This window comes from Diabrotica undecimpunctata, chromosome 10 (genome assembly GCF_040954645.1).
Source record: "Diabrotica undecimpunctata isolate CICGRU chromosome 10, icDiaUnde3, whole genome shotgun sequence".
In the NCBI taxonomy this organism is placed as follows: domain Eukaryota; kingdom Metazoa; phylum Arthropoda; class Insecta; order Coleoptera; family Chrysomelidae; genus Diabrotica; species Diabrotica undecimpunctata.
Window position 1 is genome coordinate 40,465,847 of NC_092812.1, and position 18,067 is coordinate 40,483,913.

Here is an 18,067-nt window from a genome sequence, read left to right on the forward strand (position 1 = left end):
ACTTTTTGGAATCAAGCTAAAAAAATTTACAGAAAACCATTATCAAAAATAAAATCTTTCGATCAGAAATGGATGGATAACGTTCTTATTAAAATTGCACCACCAACTGCAAACCCTCAAAAATCCAGCTACATAGATTCAACCCTATCTGACAAAAATCATTTTCAATAAAAAACTTTCAGTTACAATGAAGTAATTTTAGCTACAAATTATCGTTAAGATAATAGTCCAGGATACGATCATATCAAATACTCCATGCTTATTAACCTTCCAGAAGTAGCAAAACATTTTCTATTAGACTAAATCGTGTTATTCAAGACAATTCTGAAAGCTTGAGAACTTACGAAAAAATGAGGAAAAAAGTTTTAAGTGGTAGTGCCGTTGGACATTTTTGCAAAGTTTTTATCATCCATTTTGACCCGATTCTATTGTCCGTTTACAAAGAAATTCATGGGCCATAGTATTGCTAACAATATTGCTGAGATATGTATTGCCGAGTGATTCGAGTGACTCAGATGGCTATGAAGCGCCAGATGTTGGGTATCTCTCTGAGAGACCGAATCCCAAACGAAAAAATACGCCGTAGAACAAAAACAACAAACGCTATCGAAAAAATCGCGTCGTTAATATGGAATTGGGCAGGACACGACGCCAGATTATCAGACAACCGATGGACAAAACGTATTTTAGAGACCTATGTCCAACAGTGGACGCATACAGGTTGATGATGATGTTGATGATGTATTGTCGAACCATCTGCTGCATTCATTGTTGTCATAAATGGCTGTGCCATTGTTGCCCGTATGGGAGCCACATATTGCAGTAAAAATATTACTTGTTTAGAACTACCTTAAGTTTGTTAATTTTTCCTAAAATTATACTGGTGCTTAAGTGTGCCGCGCAAAAAGTTGCAAAGGGCCGCATGCGGCCTGCAGGTTACCGACATTTAAAATTATTATACAACAGTAAATTTTAATTATAATCTAAATTCTTTGTAAGCATTTTTTAGCATTTTAATTTAGGTTTCATTTACGATCTCCTCAATATTATGGTTTAAATTTGTTTCATAAACTTTTTGTTCTACGTAGCGCCATAAAAAAATCCGAAATTGTTTAATCGAGTGATCGAGGCAGTCTATACCGTTCTATTCATAGTTTAAGAAAATAATCATCCAGACGCCCTCTTATCAGAAAAGTCGAATGTGAGAACAGCCATCATGCTAAAAATAAATTTAAAGCCTTTGCTCTAAGGAAAATTCATCTAACTTGGGTATTAAAAAGTTATCCAACAACTCCAAATATACTTTTTTTACGTCTTACGATTGGAATATCTAAAACAAAAAGTTCCAACAGGATTCCTTAAAGAAAGCGCCCTTACAAGAAAATTATCAACTTCTTAGAAAAAAAGACAAAAAATTATTTTGGCATTCAAAAATTGGTAAAAAAGAATCGATTTTTTTAACCTTTTTCTAAAAATGTCCGCCATTTTTTTTTTATTTTCGAATAAAAGTGGTTAATTGTCTTGCAAGGGTGCTTTATTTAAACCTTTATTTAATTATTTAAAAAAGTTGAAATTTTTTGTTACAGATGTGCCAATCTTGAGAATTAGTCTCCTCAATCGGACATCTTTTTTGGGAGGATAAATTAGGCGCCCCCTAGAAAACGGGCTATTTATGGGAACTAATTTTTTTTGTTTAACTCAAAGATAAAATATTTAAAAAAAATCATGTTCGTATATAATAAAGTAGCTGAGAAACATGTTTTTTTTTTAAATATGCATTTTTTAGCATTCTATGTATGCATATAATATGTACTCGTACGTTAATATAATAAATACTTTAAAATTCATAGTGTGTTTTTTTTTGAATGTTATATTGATTTTTTTCAATATATTATTGACAAAAATCAATTTCTTTTTGCATATTGTTGACAAGAGTCGTGCATATTTATGCGCATATACTTTACGTTTGAATATGTATATTTGCATAAATCTGTTTATTACATACTCATATCGAATAATAGGCTATCCCCTAATATACTTACCAATTTGTTATTACTTTAGTCAGTCCATTTCTCTTGTTTGCTTACAAGACGTGCATACTTTTTATTGATATACCTATGTACTTCTGCGCCATGGAATGATTTACGTTCTTCAATTGAACTAACTGTGTCTAACGTTTTTCTCAGATATATCTTATTAATACGTCATTATAAATTTTAAATTTGCAAAAATAATTACCGTAACGTAAATTTTAACTAATAAATAAATGTATACCTATCGCAATATTTGGGTTAGGCTAACTAATATGTATATCGTTTAGAGTATCTTTACGGACGCATCTGCTTAAACATCTGCTCTGGCCACCGTGGAGTCTTTATTGTTCGATACGGTAAAGGTCAGTTCACTCCCTGTTTCTGTCTATCCAAAGAACATCTGTATTGATGAAAATAACTTATGATACTATAAAAAACATACGTTTCTCGTGGCCAAAGGTTACATTTATGGGTTCTAATCGTTCGGCCTTTTTAGTATTAACAGGACATGTTAACCATGAGTTCTAAAGACTATCGAAGGAAAGGTCTAGAAAATAACAGAATAACTTTCTAAATTTGCTATCTCTAGGATCATTTTTTTGGTAGAAATAGGTATATTGAGAATAAATAGTGAAAATAGTATTACTCATAAATAGAAAAATAATATTACCATTAATATAAGTATGACCAATAAAATACAAAATTATAAGAATTAATAATATTTCATAATAAAACTAAACTTAAGGGGATACTTTCTGGAGTATTTCACAGAAAATTGCTCAAGCATCTGGAAGTCACTAGGAGCACTACTTCTTGAAACGTCTTATAAAGATGATATGTAGTTTACTAAATTTTAAAAATTGGTTAAAACTGGACCCTACTATCTAATGTAACGTATAAAAAACTTTTTTAAGCTTTTTTATATAAAAAATAATTTAAATTTTTCTCGCTTTGGCGCGAAAACTCTTAAGACTGGATAGATGTCATATCGATATAAGTGTCTACCAAGTATACATATGTTATGGAATACTATGCGTTTATTTCTTCTCCGGACTAACTCTTTGTTTTGGAATTAAACAGAATATATTGACATGTATAAATTTATTATATTAGAGGATGAAAATTACACTCTGCTTGTTATTTCTTAAAACTATGAATATATAAGTTCTGTTATCTACAATTATTTAACGATGTTTCTGGATGGATTTGAGTACAAGAGATTGGACTCAAATATTAATATTAAAATAGCAAATACGGATAGCTTATCGAACAAAGAAATAAGAGAAATAAATTATTGTTATTCCATAGATACGAAGTATTAGGTGAATAAACTAGCGAAACTTATTTATTCTAAATAGGAAAATATTTATGAAGAGTATTGATTCTGATTTCTAACAGCAAATAATTATTAGTGATTATACATGAGAACTTTTCATAATTGTAAATAACATATACCAGGTGACTAAAAACTATATAGAAATACATAGATACTTTAATTATCTTACATGTGAGTAGGTAGGTACATTACACCTCCTTTTGTAAGAATGAAAATAATTGTAAAATGAATTTTCATTTAAATGGTATAAAACATTTGTATACATTATTATTTTATTTTAACACATTTAAATAGTTTCTTTTAGTCTCGATAGTCTTTCACTTCGTCTTATCGGTGTAGTCTCTGTGAAACTAGTCTCTTCACACTTTTTGGATTCACTATAATTATTGTCTTTATTATGTTTACAATCTATACTTAAATCTGTCTCATGTACATGTTTTCGTTTACTTTGACATATATTTAGTGTTAAACAATTTGTAATTTGTTGACAACTATGTGACGGATTTCTACGAAATCGTCGGTAAAAATATTTAATTATCCTGTATAAAATATAAAGTAACATACATTTTATCAAAAATAAGATTGCATAAGTGAAATAAGAACTATTTTTTATTGTGTCTGAAAAATTAATATTTGTTTCTGAGGTCATTTTCTCTAAATTATCTAGTTTATGGCTTGCTAAATTTAATGCATCTCGATCGAGATTATTTAATTGTAAGGGAACAAGGTGTAATTTGGATTCATTATTTATCTTAATATCATCACAACAGACTTCTGGAAGGGATAAATCTGGAATGATAGACTGAAAATTACTTTCTTTTGGATTTGAGACAGATATCAAAATAGTTGATCCGGTGTAAGTTTTGCAATTATTCGAAGTAGAAAAAATACCTGTGTTTGAAAGAACAATAGATATTGGCGTACTAGTCTGACAGCTTAAAGTTAAATCTGTTGGTTTGGGTAAAACATATATCCAAGAATTTGGTTTGTTTAATTTATGCCAAATTTCATATTCTGTTTGAATTATACGAGTATCGCAACTAGATGGTATGTTTGTTATTGAAGTTAACAATTCAGTTTCACAAATTGGATTAGTGTGTGTAAATCGGAAAGTATCAGGATTTTTGCAAATAAGTTTTTCTTCATCTAATGAATAACAGTCTTCTAATGTATCAATAGTAACATAAATGTTTCTATTTTCTGAAAGAACAAGATATTTGACAGATGGAAGAATAAAGGTAAGTCTCTTTAATGTTGGATGAATTATAGGAAGAGATATTAGTTTAAAAAGAGAATAAGGAGTATTACTAACCAAAGGTATACTAACCGTAATTAAAATCTTGTTATCAAAATATATATATTTAAGTAAAATGATATCGAAATATTTATGAGCATAATCGATAGTCAATGGAAATGGATAAGTCGATGTACTAGGTAAATGCGTTACCGTTTTAGATAATTCTTGAATTAGTTGCTCAGGTGTTATAACAGAAGGATGAAGGTTATTATTTCTTGCAAATAGAATAACGTTTATTAAAGTAGAATATTCTTGTTGTAATTCTGTTATAAAGAAAGTTAGTAAGGTAAAATGTTCTTCAATTTTTTGTTTTAAATCTAAATTAAAATATTTATTATTCATTTTATCTGTGTAATTGGTAATTGATTCAAAATTTTTATCAAAAATCACTTTGTTTCGGTCTAGATTTGTAATAGAGTTATTAAAATTTGCAATCGTGGCTTTTACTACATGAATTTGTTGTTTTAGTAAATCAAGAAGATGATTTTCGTTACTTTCAGCTTTGTTAATAGCATTATTGAAATTTTCAGCATCATCACTGTCTAAGGTACCGAATAAGGTCCTGAAAACAGATCCAATTGCATTAAATAGAGCGCGTTTTGGTCTAAAATGTTCATGCAGAATTATGTTTTTTAAAGTTTGTTCATCTTGAAAGAGTCTAGGTATGATTTGTCCTAAGAGTTTTAGTGAAGTATCGCATAATCGTAATTCAATAAGAACTGGTTTGTTTTGACACAGTCTTAATGTTTTTTGATAGGTGAGATCTACAAAATTTAATTTGTCTGTAAAAGGTTGTAAAGGAATATGACTTAATATGTTCCAATGAGTTTCAATAAATTGAACATTTTTTATGTGTTCGTAATAGATTCCAGGTGATTTGTTGATAGGAGTATTGGTATATTTCTTGTGAATTTGTTCACTATTTGTCAGCCATATTATTGCATACCTGAAACAAAAGCATGTTTCAATCTATTCATGTGAACTTTTATTGGTTTTTTATTTACTAAAATTGTGCAATTGACAGGAGAATTTATCTCTAGAATTTTATAAGGTCCATTATAATTTTGTGTAAGTTTTTTGGTTTGACCCTTCTTTGTTTGCTCATTTTGGAGATATACTAATTGTCCTTCTAAGAAAACGGTGTCATTAATCTTTTGGTCATAATATTTTTTACTGACTACTTTAGATTCTAATAGATTCGTTTTTGCTAACTCATGAGATTTTCTAAGCTTAAGTGTTAAATTATCTAAATAATCTTCATATGTATATTTGAGTTCTACTGGTCGTATTATACTGCTAGGTAGATTAGGTGTATATCCAAATATTAGTTCATATGGTGTGAATTTGGTTGAAGTATGATTAGTTGTATTATATGAAAACATAGCAAAATCTAGCCATTCGTCCCAATCGGATTGATCAGCTTTAATATAATGTTTAAGGTAGTCTGCTAAAGTAGCGTGACTCCTTTCTAATGCAGCATTTGATTCTGGATGATAAGCAGTACAATTTATATGTCTGATTTTAAAAAGCTTGGCGATTTGAGAAAATAATTTGGAAGTAAAATCTCGGCCTTGATCAGTAACTATTATATCGGGTTTTCCAAACTTGCAAATAAATCCACGAACCAGATTTTCAGCGATAGTCTTGGTTTCATGATTCGGAATTGCATAAGCTTGAGAAAATTTTGTTAGGTCATCTTGTAATGTTAATATGAACTTATTACCTGACTCGGTTAAAGGTAAAGGACCTACTATATCTAAAAATATTTTTTCTAATGGATTTGAGCTTGTTGTTGTTATCTCCATGGGCTTTACGAATTTTTTTCTAACGAGTTTATTTTTCTGACAAGATTCACAGGTTTTTATAAAGTTTTTAATATCATTTTTCATATTATTCCATTTGAAATGTTTTTTTATACGATTGTATGTCCGATGAAAACCAGAGTGTCCAGCCGTAGGACTAGTGTGATTCTCTTGTAATATTGTAGTTATTTCCTCAGGTTCAGGATTTGTTAGTATATCATGATAAATGATAATAGATATATCAGTTTTTCTAAAAATAAATCTAATCATAGATCTAATTTTTCCCCAACTTAATTTATCGTAGCTAAAAGTTATTCTGGGTAGGCAAATTTTTAATATTTTATCGTTTAATAACCAGTCTCTTAATTTTATTAGGGAATTAAATATATCTTCATAAGAGGTATTGTCCCAATAATTATTTTTTATAAATATGTAATAAAAGTTTTTATTTTGATCAGAAATATATATAATGTCATTTAGTCTTGGATTTTTGGCTTTCAATTTTTCTATATGACTGAATTGTTTATTTATTTGTTTCTGAACGATCTCATTAAAATTTAAATCTACGGAACAAACAATGCTAAATTTTGTGAAAATGATGTAATCTTTTCATTTGTTTCTTTTATATTATCATTTGTTATTAATATAGTTTCGGATTTAGATAAGAACTGTGAATAAGTGTCATTATTTTCTTTACTCATTTTGTTTATTTGTAAGGTGATTGTTGCCGGGTTTTTGTTTTCTTCGCAAATATTTGTTTCAGATATGGTTAAAGGAGGACGACTTAAACAATCAGCATTTTGATTTAATTTACCTGGTTTATAAATAATTTCATAGCTATATTCTTCTAATGCTAATCTCCACCTAACGAGTCTTGATCCGGGATCTTTTACATTAAATAGCCATGTGAGTGGTTTATGATCCGTATAAATGAAAAATTTATTTCCGTACAAATATGGTCTAAAGTGTTTAACACTCCATACAATTGCAAGTAATTCTTTTTCTGTTGTGCTATAGTTTGATTCCGCTTTGTTCAAGGTACGACTAGCATAAGCAATAGGTAAATCATCTGGTACTTTACCTTGAGAAAGTATGGACCCTATTGCATAATTACTAGCATCCGTTGTTAAGACAAAGGGTTTGGTAAAATCTGGATACTGAAGTATTGGTTCTGAACAAAGTATTGATTTCAGGTTCTCAAATGACTGTTGTTGAATGCTTGTCCAATTAAATTCAACATTTTTCCTCAGCAGTTTTGTTAAAGGTTGTGTTAAAGCACTGAAATTTTTTATAAAGCGTCTATAATAACCAGTGAGACCCAAAAAGCTCTTAATATCTTTTTGTGTTCTGGGTATAGGAAAATCTGTAACAGCACATACCTTTTTTTCGTCCGGTTTGACACCAAATTCAGTTATTAAATGTCCTAAATACATTACTTCGCGACGAAAAAATTCGCACTTATCTGGTTGTATTTTTAAGTTGAATGTAGACAATTTTTCGAATACTTCTTTTAATCTTTTATTATGATTTTCTAATGTATCGGCATGAATGACTATATCGTCGAGATAGACAAAACATCTGTAATTTTGTATTCCTGAGAGGACAGTATTCATTAGCCTTTGAAAAATACTGGGAGCATTTTTTAATCCAAATGGCATTCGTGAATATTGATAATGTCCAGACGGAGTTGAGAAAGCAGTCTTTGGAGAATCCTCAGGATCCATTTTGATCTGGTGAAATCCTGATGTTAAATCTATTGTTGAAAAATATTTTGAATGACCCAATTGGTCTAATATATCGACTATATTCGGAAGTGGAAATGAATCTCCTATAGTAATATCATTTAGTCGTCGATAGTCTATAACAATTCGCCATTTCTTCTTTGCTGAAGCATCGGCCTTTTTTGGCACAACCCAAAGGGGCGAATTCCATGGCGAAGTTGATTCTTCGATAATACCTTGATCTAGCATACCTTTTATTTGAGTTTCGACTTCATGTTTGTGTACTTCAGGATACCTGTATGATTTAGTGCTAATAGGTACATTAGAATTTAAAGGAATTTTGCAAGTTATGGCATTTGTACTGGTAAGTTGATCTCCTTCCAGATAAAAGATATGATTGTACTCCTTGCAAATAGAAATTAAAGATGATTTTTCTTCACTATTTAAATGATCTGTTCTCAAGGCATTTTTTAATTTAGCAATTCTGTTAGAATTCGTATTATCTTTATAAGAAGACATTTTTCGTATATTTGCATTGTTTTGTAAATTTGGAATTTTTTCTATTGCTACTTGAATATCGTTTAATTCAACATCCGTTTCAGTAGTGTTTACGATTGAGGTTAAAAAGAAATCATTTTTTACTTTAACAACACTAGGACATAAAAATACACCTTTAAAGATTTCGCGTTCGGGACATAATCCTTCGCTTAATTCATTATTTATTACTTTAATTTGAACAATTGTTTCAGTTCTTGCGGATAGAATAGTTTTATTACTTCTTGAGTTAGAATTAGAGTTTTGATTTAGTATAAGATCGTCTGAACAGGATTTTTCTTCTGAACAGGATTTTGATTTATGATTTCGTGAAGAGTTACAAGTTTTATTTGTGCATATCTCAGTGGATTTTACACATTTTGGACTTGAATTTTCTTTGGATTTAGAGTTAGATTTAGATTGAATTGGATTGGATAGTAGTTCTTCACTACTTAAGGTTATTTGGATATCATTGGTTTCTAAATAAGAATGATCCTCTATGGATTTAGCATCATAAGGAAATATTTCATCGATATTAGAACTTGTCTCGATATTTTGATCTCTCAGAAATTCGTCATTGTCATTGTTTAATGGAGATTTTATATATTCGATTGAAATAGAACAATTTTTAAAGTTTAATTTATTTTCTTTATAATCAATTTGGCATTTATTTATTTCAAAAAAATCGCTACCTAATATACCGTCGAAATGAAGAGGAAAATCGTCTTCTACGACATAGAAAACATGAGTTTGGACAAAATCTTTTATCTTGAAATTTACGTTACAACTACATATAGTTTTATTTGGATTTAAGACATTTTTATCAATGCCTCGTAGAGTAATAGACTTAGAATAAATTTTTGGAATGTTTAGTATTTTTGAATATTTAATTAAAGAAATATCTGCGCCTGTATCGATTAGAAACTTGCAAGAGGATGGATTAGAATTATTTACTAAGGGTAAATCTACATAGGAAGTGACTGAGAAGTTGATGGTTGTGATACGGCCTGAACTGAACGAACTCCTCGAGAATCGACCGTTGGTTGTCGAGGATTCTGGAAGTTTAAAGAATTTGTTGGATTTTTGTTTTTATTGTTAAATTCGCGTTTTCTACATTCTTCTATAACGTGACCTGGTTTTTTGCAGTATCTGCAAAAACGTTGGGAAGTGTTGGTATTTTCTTTTCTTAAGTTTGGAGGAAAATCAGAATTGGAATTTGAATTTGAAGGTTTATAATTTTGATTTTGAGAATTTGACCTTTGAAGATTTGAATTAGGATATTTTGGGTTTTGAAAACTAGAATTTTGAAGATGTCTAACATTTCTATCTGAATTGTTTTTATATCGACAGTTATTTGAGGAATGGTTATTTCGTTTGCAAATATTACAGAATGGTCTGAAAATTTCTTGTCTTGATAACTGTTCTTGTTCTTCGGCAATTGCTATAGCAACAGCTCTTTCTAAGGAATCTGGATTTCGGGCTTTGATTAAAATAGAGAGGTCTTTGTTTAATCCTCTAATAAAGACATTTAGTGCTTGAGTTTTTAAGAGTTTAGTACATGCATTTCTTGCATCTGGAGATAAGTCTGGATCAAGTGTATTTATTAATTTTATATAGCAATTTTCAACTTTATTTGCAAATGACATTACATTTTCACTGGGCATCTGACGTAAGGAATGTAATTCCAATTGCCACTGACCTTCAGTTCGGCGTTCAGAATAAGCATCTAATAAGAAGTCTTTTAAATCTTTCCATTCGTCAAATGTTCTGTTTCTAGTTATGGCCCTAGCTTTATCGGTTAATTTAGTTTCTATAATGGCTAATAAGATGGGTTTGGATTGCGGATTTACTAAATTGTATGCTTTATCACAATTGTCTATGAATTCGTATAATTTTGATTTTGTACCATCAAATCGAATGAGAAGTTTTTCAGCTATTTCAATTGATACTGACATTTTATTTGAATTAGAAGTAGAAGAATTTGAAAGAGAATTTGAGTCGGGAGAAGGTATTTGTTCGTCAAATAAGTTACTTATATCAGGATATAAAGTAGACATACGTTTACAAGATTTTTAAAATATGAGACAGAATTTAAGATAGAATGTACTTACAAGTAGAATATTGTTGTTGGTCGCATAGTCTATTATTCCACGGGTTCACCTCTACTTCCGATGGAACTACAATTGGGTTATGACTGGAACTGGATTTCGAACTGGATGTACTGGACCCCAATGTAATTAGTTGTAGTGGCGATTTTTCCACACTGACAGTTTTTTTTTGAATGATTCCTCGAAGGAAACAAGTCAATTCAAAAATTCCTCAGCTCTCCTTCTATCAGCAATCAGAGGAACTCTGCTACTAATATCCCACGTTCTGACACCAAATTTTGTTATGGAATACTATGCGTTTATTTCTTCTCCGGACTAACTCTTTGTTTTGGAATTAAACAGAATATATTGACATGTATAAATTTATTATATTAGAGGATGAAAATTACACTCTGCTTGTTATTTCTTAAAACTATGAATATATAAGTTCTGTTATCTACAATTATTTAACGATGTTTCTGGATGGATTTGAGTACAAGAGATTGGACTCAAATATTAATATTAAAATAGCAAATACGGATAGCTTATCGAACAAAGAAATAAGAGAAATAAATTATTGTTATTCCATAGATACGAAGTATTAGGTGAATAAACTAGCGAAACTTATTTATTCTAAATAGGAAAATATTTATGAAGAGTATTGATTCTGATTTCTAACAGCAAATAATTATTAGTGATTATACATGAGAACTTTTCATAATTGTAAATAACATATACCAGGTGACTAAAAACTATATAGAAATACATAGATACTTTAATTATCTTACATGTGAGTAGGTAGGTACATTACACATATATCAGTTATTAGTTTTATTTATTTTCTTGAATTAAAAATGAATTTCTCATATTAGTACACTGCTCAACAATGGAAGTGGATATTAGAAAAATATTTAAGTTACGTGTGTCAAAATCCTAAATAAATCCCCCTCCTCTATATTTTATTCTTCGTAAATATATAGTGGCGTCATGTAATTTGTTTGACTATTTCTGTCCAATTATCTCTTACTTGTGCATGTTGTTTTGCTTCGGATAATGAGTAACCAGTCATGTCCTTTATTTGGTCCGACCATCGTACTGGAGATCTTCCTCTGGATCTTTTACCTACTACGTTACCTTCAATTATCATTCGCTCCATGCCTTCTCTTCTTCTAGATATATGTCCAAAATATCTCTATAGGGGAATAGGGGATATTATGCATCCCTATCGAACTCCAGATTTTAATTTTAAGTCTTTCGAAACCACATTATTGACTCTTACATTAGTAGTATTATTTACCTATTGTTTTTAAAATAATTAGATTAGATGTTCTGGCCTACTTACTTCTCTAAGTATATGCCACATTTTATCCCGTTTTACGGTATCGAAGGCCTTGGAAGAGTCAACAAAGCATAAATATGTTTCTATGTTAAACTCTCGAGATTTTTCGACAATTTGACGAATATTGAGAATATGTTCTCCTGAAGAGAATTAATTTTAGACTTTAGGTAATTACTGCAATCTGTCGGTGAACCTTTTTGATATATGGGAATAAACGTGAGTTTACCCCAGTCATTTGGCCACTTTCCGGTATTCCAGATCTCATTGCAAATTATAAGCATTACTTCCGTCCCTAATTCTCCTATTTCTTTGAGGGTTTCAGCTGTTACCATCTTCTACTTCTGCTTTTTCTGATTTCAATATTTAAGGTTCTTTTTCATAACTTCTTTTCTCTGTATTATTTTCTGGATCCTTGTCGGTCAGCATGTTCCTCTAGTTGTACACATATGCTTTTAATATAATAATTTTTGTCCCTTCTGCACGTGTTTTATAGTTGTATTTATGGTGCATATCTCTATTTCTTTTTGTTTTGAATTTCATGTACCGTTTCTAAGATTTCGTCTTTCTTCTTTAAGATTGAGAGTCCCTTCAGTCATCCAATGTTTTTTCTTAGCTGTTTTGTTTTTGGGATTAGTATTGTTGATAACTTCAGTGATCCATTTCTTTGTGTCATATCATATTTATTGCTTTGATAGTGGTGTCATTATACCAGTTTAGTTTTTCTGGTAATTATATTTTTCTTGAGACATCAAACAAACTCACTCTGTCCACCGACATATACGTTTTCTGGAAATCAAAAATCAATGAAAAGTCTATATAATTTTCCATAGGAAAATCTGCAGCTCTTATGAAAAATACTAAATACAAAAGAATAAAGTATTGGGAATTATAAGTAATTAACAAAACAAGATATCACGTTACGGCGTATTTGATCTAAAAAGAGCTTATATACATATATCTACCTAGTAATTTTAAAATTGATGAAATATATATAAATATATATATATATATATATATATATATATATATATATATATATATATTATAGATATATATATATATATATATATATATATATATATATATATATATATATATATATATATATATATATATATATTGACAAATAGTAGACAACTATACGATTTCATTCCCATCATCTGCCGACGAAATTGATAATCGTATCCCTCGCGGAACAAATTCGGTTGACTTTAATTTAAAAGAAAGCTCCTTTGAAAACAGAAAGTGTAGTGATCCGCTAAATGTAAAACGTATCAACGGCACAAGGCAAGCCAAGTCAGAGTCAGTGGCATCCGAGCCTCCCATATCGCGGTTTCATGAATAATTCCTCACATATTTACAGGGCTGTCAAGTGGCCTTTTGTCATGCAAAATTCTGTCGCAACGTCATTTTCACTCCGCAAAACGTGAAACCGAAAAATATCGCACGGAATTTGAACACAATCAGATGCAAATTTAATGGTTTCTGACTCCTAGATCCCTTCTATCAAAGGGATCGTACCTACACTGAAGAAGGATTACAGCATATATAAAATTTATCTGCTTAATATTTTTTATTTAATCGATTAAATATTATAATTCTTACCTTCAAGTGAAAAAGACGGAAGCCTTAGAAGATAAAAGTTAATAGTTTTTTATCAATATGACATTTAACAGAATAATTTTCATAGGTATCATTAAAATTCTAACATGAACGTAATGTAGGCTTATCTTTGATCGGACTTTTTAAGTAAGTGCGGCGTGTGCCTCTATGTTGTAAGGATGGTTCTCCGTATTCGCTAAAAACATTCTATTTTAGTGGTGCCAAAAGTACCAAGGGCAATTCTAAGGGCATTGTTATCCATGTGGTTAAGTGGTTTTAACACTGTTTTGGTTTCGGACGAGTAGGTTTTCTTGTAAAAAATTAATCCACGTTTACTTATTTGTTCTTCTCGCTTCTCTATTTAACTTTTATAGCCTTTACTTGGCCTACCTCTACTTGTTTTATTTCTATTTTGGATACGATTTTCTTCTAATATCCTCATTTTTCTTTATTTCTGTTATACATGGTTTTTACTATAATATTTCTTAGAATTTTCATCCCTATTACCTTCAAAATTATCATTTTATTCTTCAGTTCTATTTATTGTATGTCGAAACCTATTTTATTTACTGCAGAGTATAGACTATTTGCTTCTTTTGTGATGTGACTTATGTGTACATTAATTTTTTCCACCATCTAATACTCTGTTTCTATCTAGTCATAATATGTTATATTTCAACTTTAGCAATATTTAAATCACCAAATATATAAAAAGAATCTTTTTAAAACACTTTGGTAAGGGTTTCTGCATCTTGAGAAAATGTTTGATCAATGTCCACATTGATGAACATTTATAACAGCTACTTTATAACAGCTAGTGCATCACGTGTGTTCGATAAAATTATTTTTAATGGCTGATTTTATGATCTAAATTTCTTCACCTGAAACCTGCTTGACAATTTTTTTGACAGAGTGGATATCATCAACAGTATTGCTGTTCTCGCGTAAATTTTTTAACCATTATAATTTTGGATCTAATTTGCCGTAAGATGAATCAGTTCGTCAGTACTCAATTTTTGAATCTACATAAACTCAGTACGAAGTTCATTAAACTGCGATTGTAAATCGTCGATTTTCCATTTTTTTTTTGTAAGTTTTGGAACATAAAGTATCCCTTCTTGACAAGCATTGCAAAAAAATTTAAAGATCGCTGCTTCTTTAGTTCCATTACTTTGAACTCTGTTGGAGAAAGGTCACAAAACTTATAATGAATAAATCTACTACAGCTGTCACTAAACTTATGGAATTTTCTTCATCACAATCCATCAAATCACATTTATAACAATAATTATTCATGTTTGAAAATTTTTTACTCCTATCCTGGCGACTACCAATATCAGGCAGTTCTTGATTATCTTGTTAGTTTTTATAAATATACTCCGTTAATGACTATTAAATTACTTTTATTGAATGCTAGATGAATTATTCAAATCTTTGAAAATATGCTAAAAGATTTTTATTACCGCAATACATTACCGAGTAGGCTGCTTTTTGAGCTACACGTAAATACCAAATATAACAATGAATTATGCTTGAATACCATAATTAATGTCGCTTTTCACAGAAACAAATAATAACAAAGTGTTTAGTTTTATAGTTAACTGTTGCCACATTTATAATCCTCGTTTTACTTTTTTGAGCGTTTTTATTTTATCAATGCCTTTCTATTTTCAGTTTCATTATTTTTTTCTTTCCACGGGGTAAGTAGCTTATTCATATTTGTTTTTGAATCAGTTACTGAAATCATTTCATCTTCATACAAAAGTCATCTGGTTTGAACGGAGTAACTCTTTTATACCCTACTACTTCCTGTGCTGTGCTGGATAGAGATATGGCTGATTCTTTCCCTGGTATTTTTATTATTCTGTCCATTAAAATAATGAAAACTACTGTACTCAGAAAATCTTCTTTTTTGACACCAGCTTCCATTACAAAGTATCCTGATCTAAGATCTTCTAACTATACGACCCTGTTTTGTACATATTTTTCATGACACGTATGTATTACTTCGAACTATTCGAGACATTTGGAGACATCCATTATATAGGCTATAGAAGGTTCAATTGTTTTTAATAATCAGTAGTTCTGATAGTGAAAGCTTTTAGTTATGTACTGAATATAAGAATCGGTAAATGATCAAATTGTTTTAATCTTTTTAAAGCTTACAACATTATAAACGTCACATAATTGTTAGTTTTCTTCAAATAATTATTTTATTTCAATTTCTTTTGATTTGATGTATTATTTACCTTTGTCTTTTATTTTACTATTTTTATTCTAAACGTCGTTGATGCTGAACTTTCTATTTACTAAATATTTGGTCATTATCTAAATTTCAATGTTAATTTTCACTTATTATATTCACATTTTTTAGATTTGCATTTAAGATAAGACGTCCTCACACCTGAGAGACTGAGCTAGAGGAAGCATAACAATTGGCTGCCAAAGAAAGTTGTGAGTTTTATTGTAATACATTTTCTCCCAACTTTCAGAGGTAGTTATATTGTTACAAGCTAATAACGATCCTGAGTTTTAACCTTAATTTAGCTTGTGCTTCTTCAAGGAAGGGGTACTCCTCTTTTTTTTCCTAGGAGTGATGGTGGTAGGATAAAACGTGTTGAAGGACGTTCGAGTGGAGAAGTAGTGGACTACTAAGGAGCTGGGGGTCAGAAGATGATGTGTTTGTGTAAGCGATGTTTCTGAAGCGCACGAGAGGAATTTGGGTGAACTTTGCCAAGCATGCCAAGGAGGTACTTTCAGGGGTTACCAGCCATACAATGGAACGGCTCTTGATCAGGGTTTTTGGTGTGCAGTGTTAACTGCGATATTTAATGAGGGTTGATTCTAGAATTTTAAAATACTCATCAAGTAGTTCTTGTCCAGTGTTGTGAAGAAGTTTGGCAGGAGGGAACGAAACTTTTCTTTGGGGAAGCCTGGTGAGTATTTGCCCTCGGCGATTGCATGGAGTCTTTAATAATCGTTTGGCTCTGTTGTTCGAGCCGGGGATGGTTCTTAGGACATACCTCCTGCTGAGGGATAGGATTCTGCCCAGTGTACGTATGTGCACTGATGGATAATGCCTGCTCACCCTCATACAGAATCTAAGGATTTTTTGTTGGGTAGCTATGATGGTGTTGATTTCATATGGTTTAAGATAGGTGTAGATGCATGCCCTGTATTCGATGATGGGTCTGATAAATGTCTTGTAGGTGTGCAATAGTGTTTTAGGTGCCGTCCTGTCCCATTTGCCGGACAGCACTGCGAAGAAATTAAACCTCTTTCTCACCCTATCAAGGGTATCTTGAATGTCAGTTTTCCATTTGGGAGTCCTAGTAAAATGAACTCCCAAGTAGGAGACCAGGTTTCTGAGAATAAGATCCTCTCCTGACAGAGTTATTCGGCCACGGACATCACGGGAATTTGAGGGTTTAAAGAGAATTAATTGAGTTTTGGAGGGATTTATAGTCACTCTCCATTTATTGCACCACCTAATGACTTTATCTAAGAAATTTTGGCCCCTCTCGAATACGGACAATTGTCCACGTTCTCTATGTGGTCCTGATATGAGGAGAGCAGTGTCATCAGCGTATAGGAGCAGGGTCTCCGATCTATGCTGTGGGCGGGGGATGTCGCTGTTGTAGACTGTGTATAATACTGGTGCAAGTATTGAGCCCTGGGGTACTCCAGCTTGTGGAGTCATCTACTGGTCAGCTACTTTGATCCTTTTCGTTCGATTAGAGAGATAGGAATTAATTAGTATAACGAAAGGAGTGGGCAGTTCAGCAAGATGGAATTTTTCAATAAGGCCTGTGTGCCAGACCTGATCGAATGCCTTCTGGACGTTTAGGAATATGCCTATGACGTGGTTCCTTTCGTTAAGAGATTGTGAAATGAAAGTTGTTGCTTTAACCAATGCATTTTGGGAGGAATGTTCAGCCCTGAATCTGAAATAGTAATCTGGAATGGCAAGGTGAGCGTCTAGGAATGCTACGGGTCTGTCCTTAAGGATCCTCTCATAGACTTTACCTAGGGTGCTCAGTAGAGAAATGGGTCTGTACGATTCAGGGTTGGTGAGAGTTTTCCCTTGTTTGGGAATCATGACTGTGCTGGCCACTTTCCATGGAATTATAAAATAGCTCAGCGTTAGAGATGCATTGATTATGTTGGTGAGCAACGGGATAATATTCTCTGGAAGATTTTTGAAGCATTTTCTGTAGATGCTATCAGGGCCAGGAGATGTGTTTTTTCCAATATACATCTCCCTGACGGTGTGCTCAGTCACAGGGGCCATTATCGGATGAGGATGTGGTCCATCG

General features: G+C 31.3%; 1 protein-coding gene across 1 annotated transcript; it reads right to left on the minus strand.

Moving 5' to 3' along the window:
* Window positions 1–3,064: 3,064 nt before the first annotated feature.
* LOC140452554 (uncharacterized) lies at window positions 3,065–11,616 on the minus strand. Its single transcript, XM_072546882.1, has 2 exons — window positions 10,835–11,616; window positions 3,065–5,612 (listed from the first exon to the last, which is right to left on the minus strand). Exons 1-2 carry the CDS (start codon window positions 10,858–10,860, stop codon window positions 3,656–3,658), a joined length of 1,983 nt encoding a protein of 660 aa, XP_072402983.1. The 5' UTR covers window positions 10,861–11,616; the 3' UTR covers window positions 3,065–3,655.
* Window positions 11,617–18,067: the final 6,451 nt, after the last annotated feature.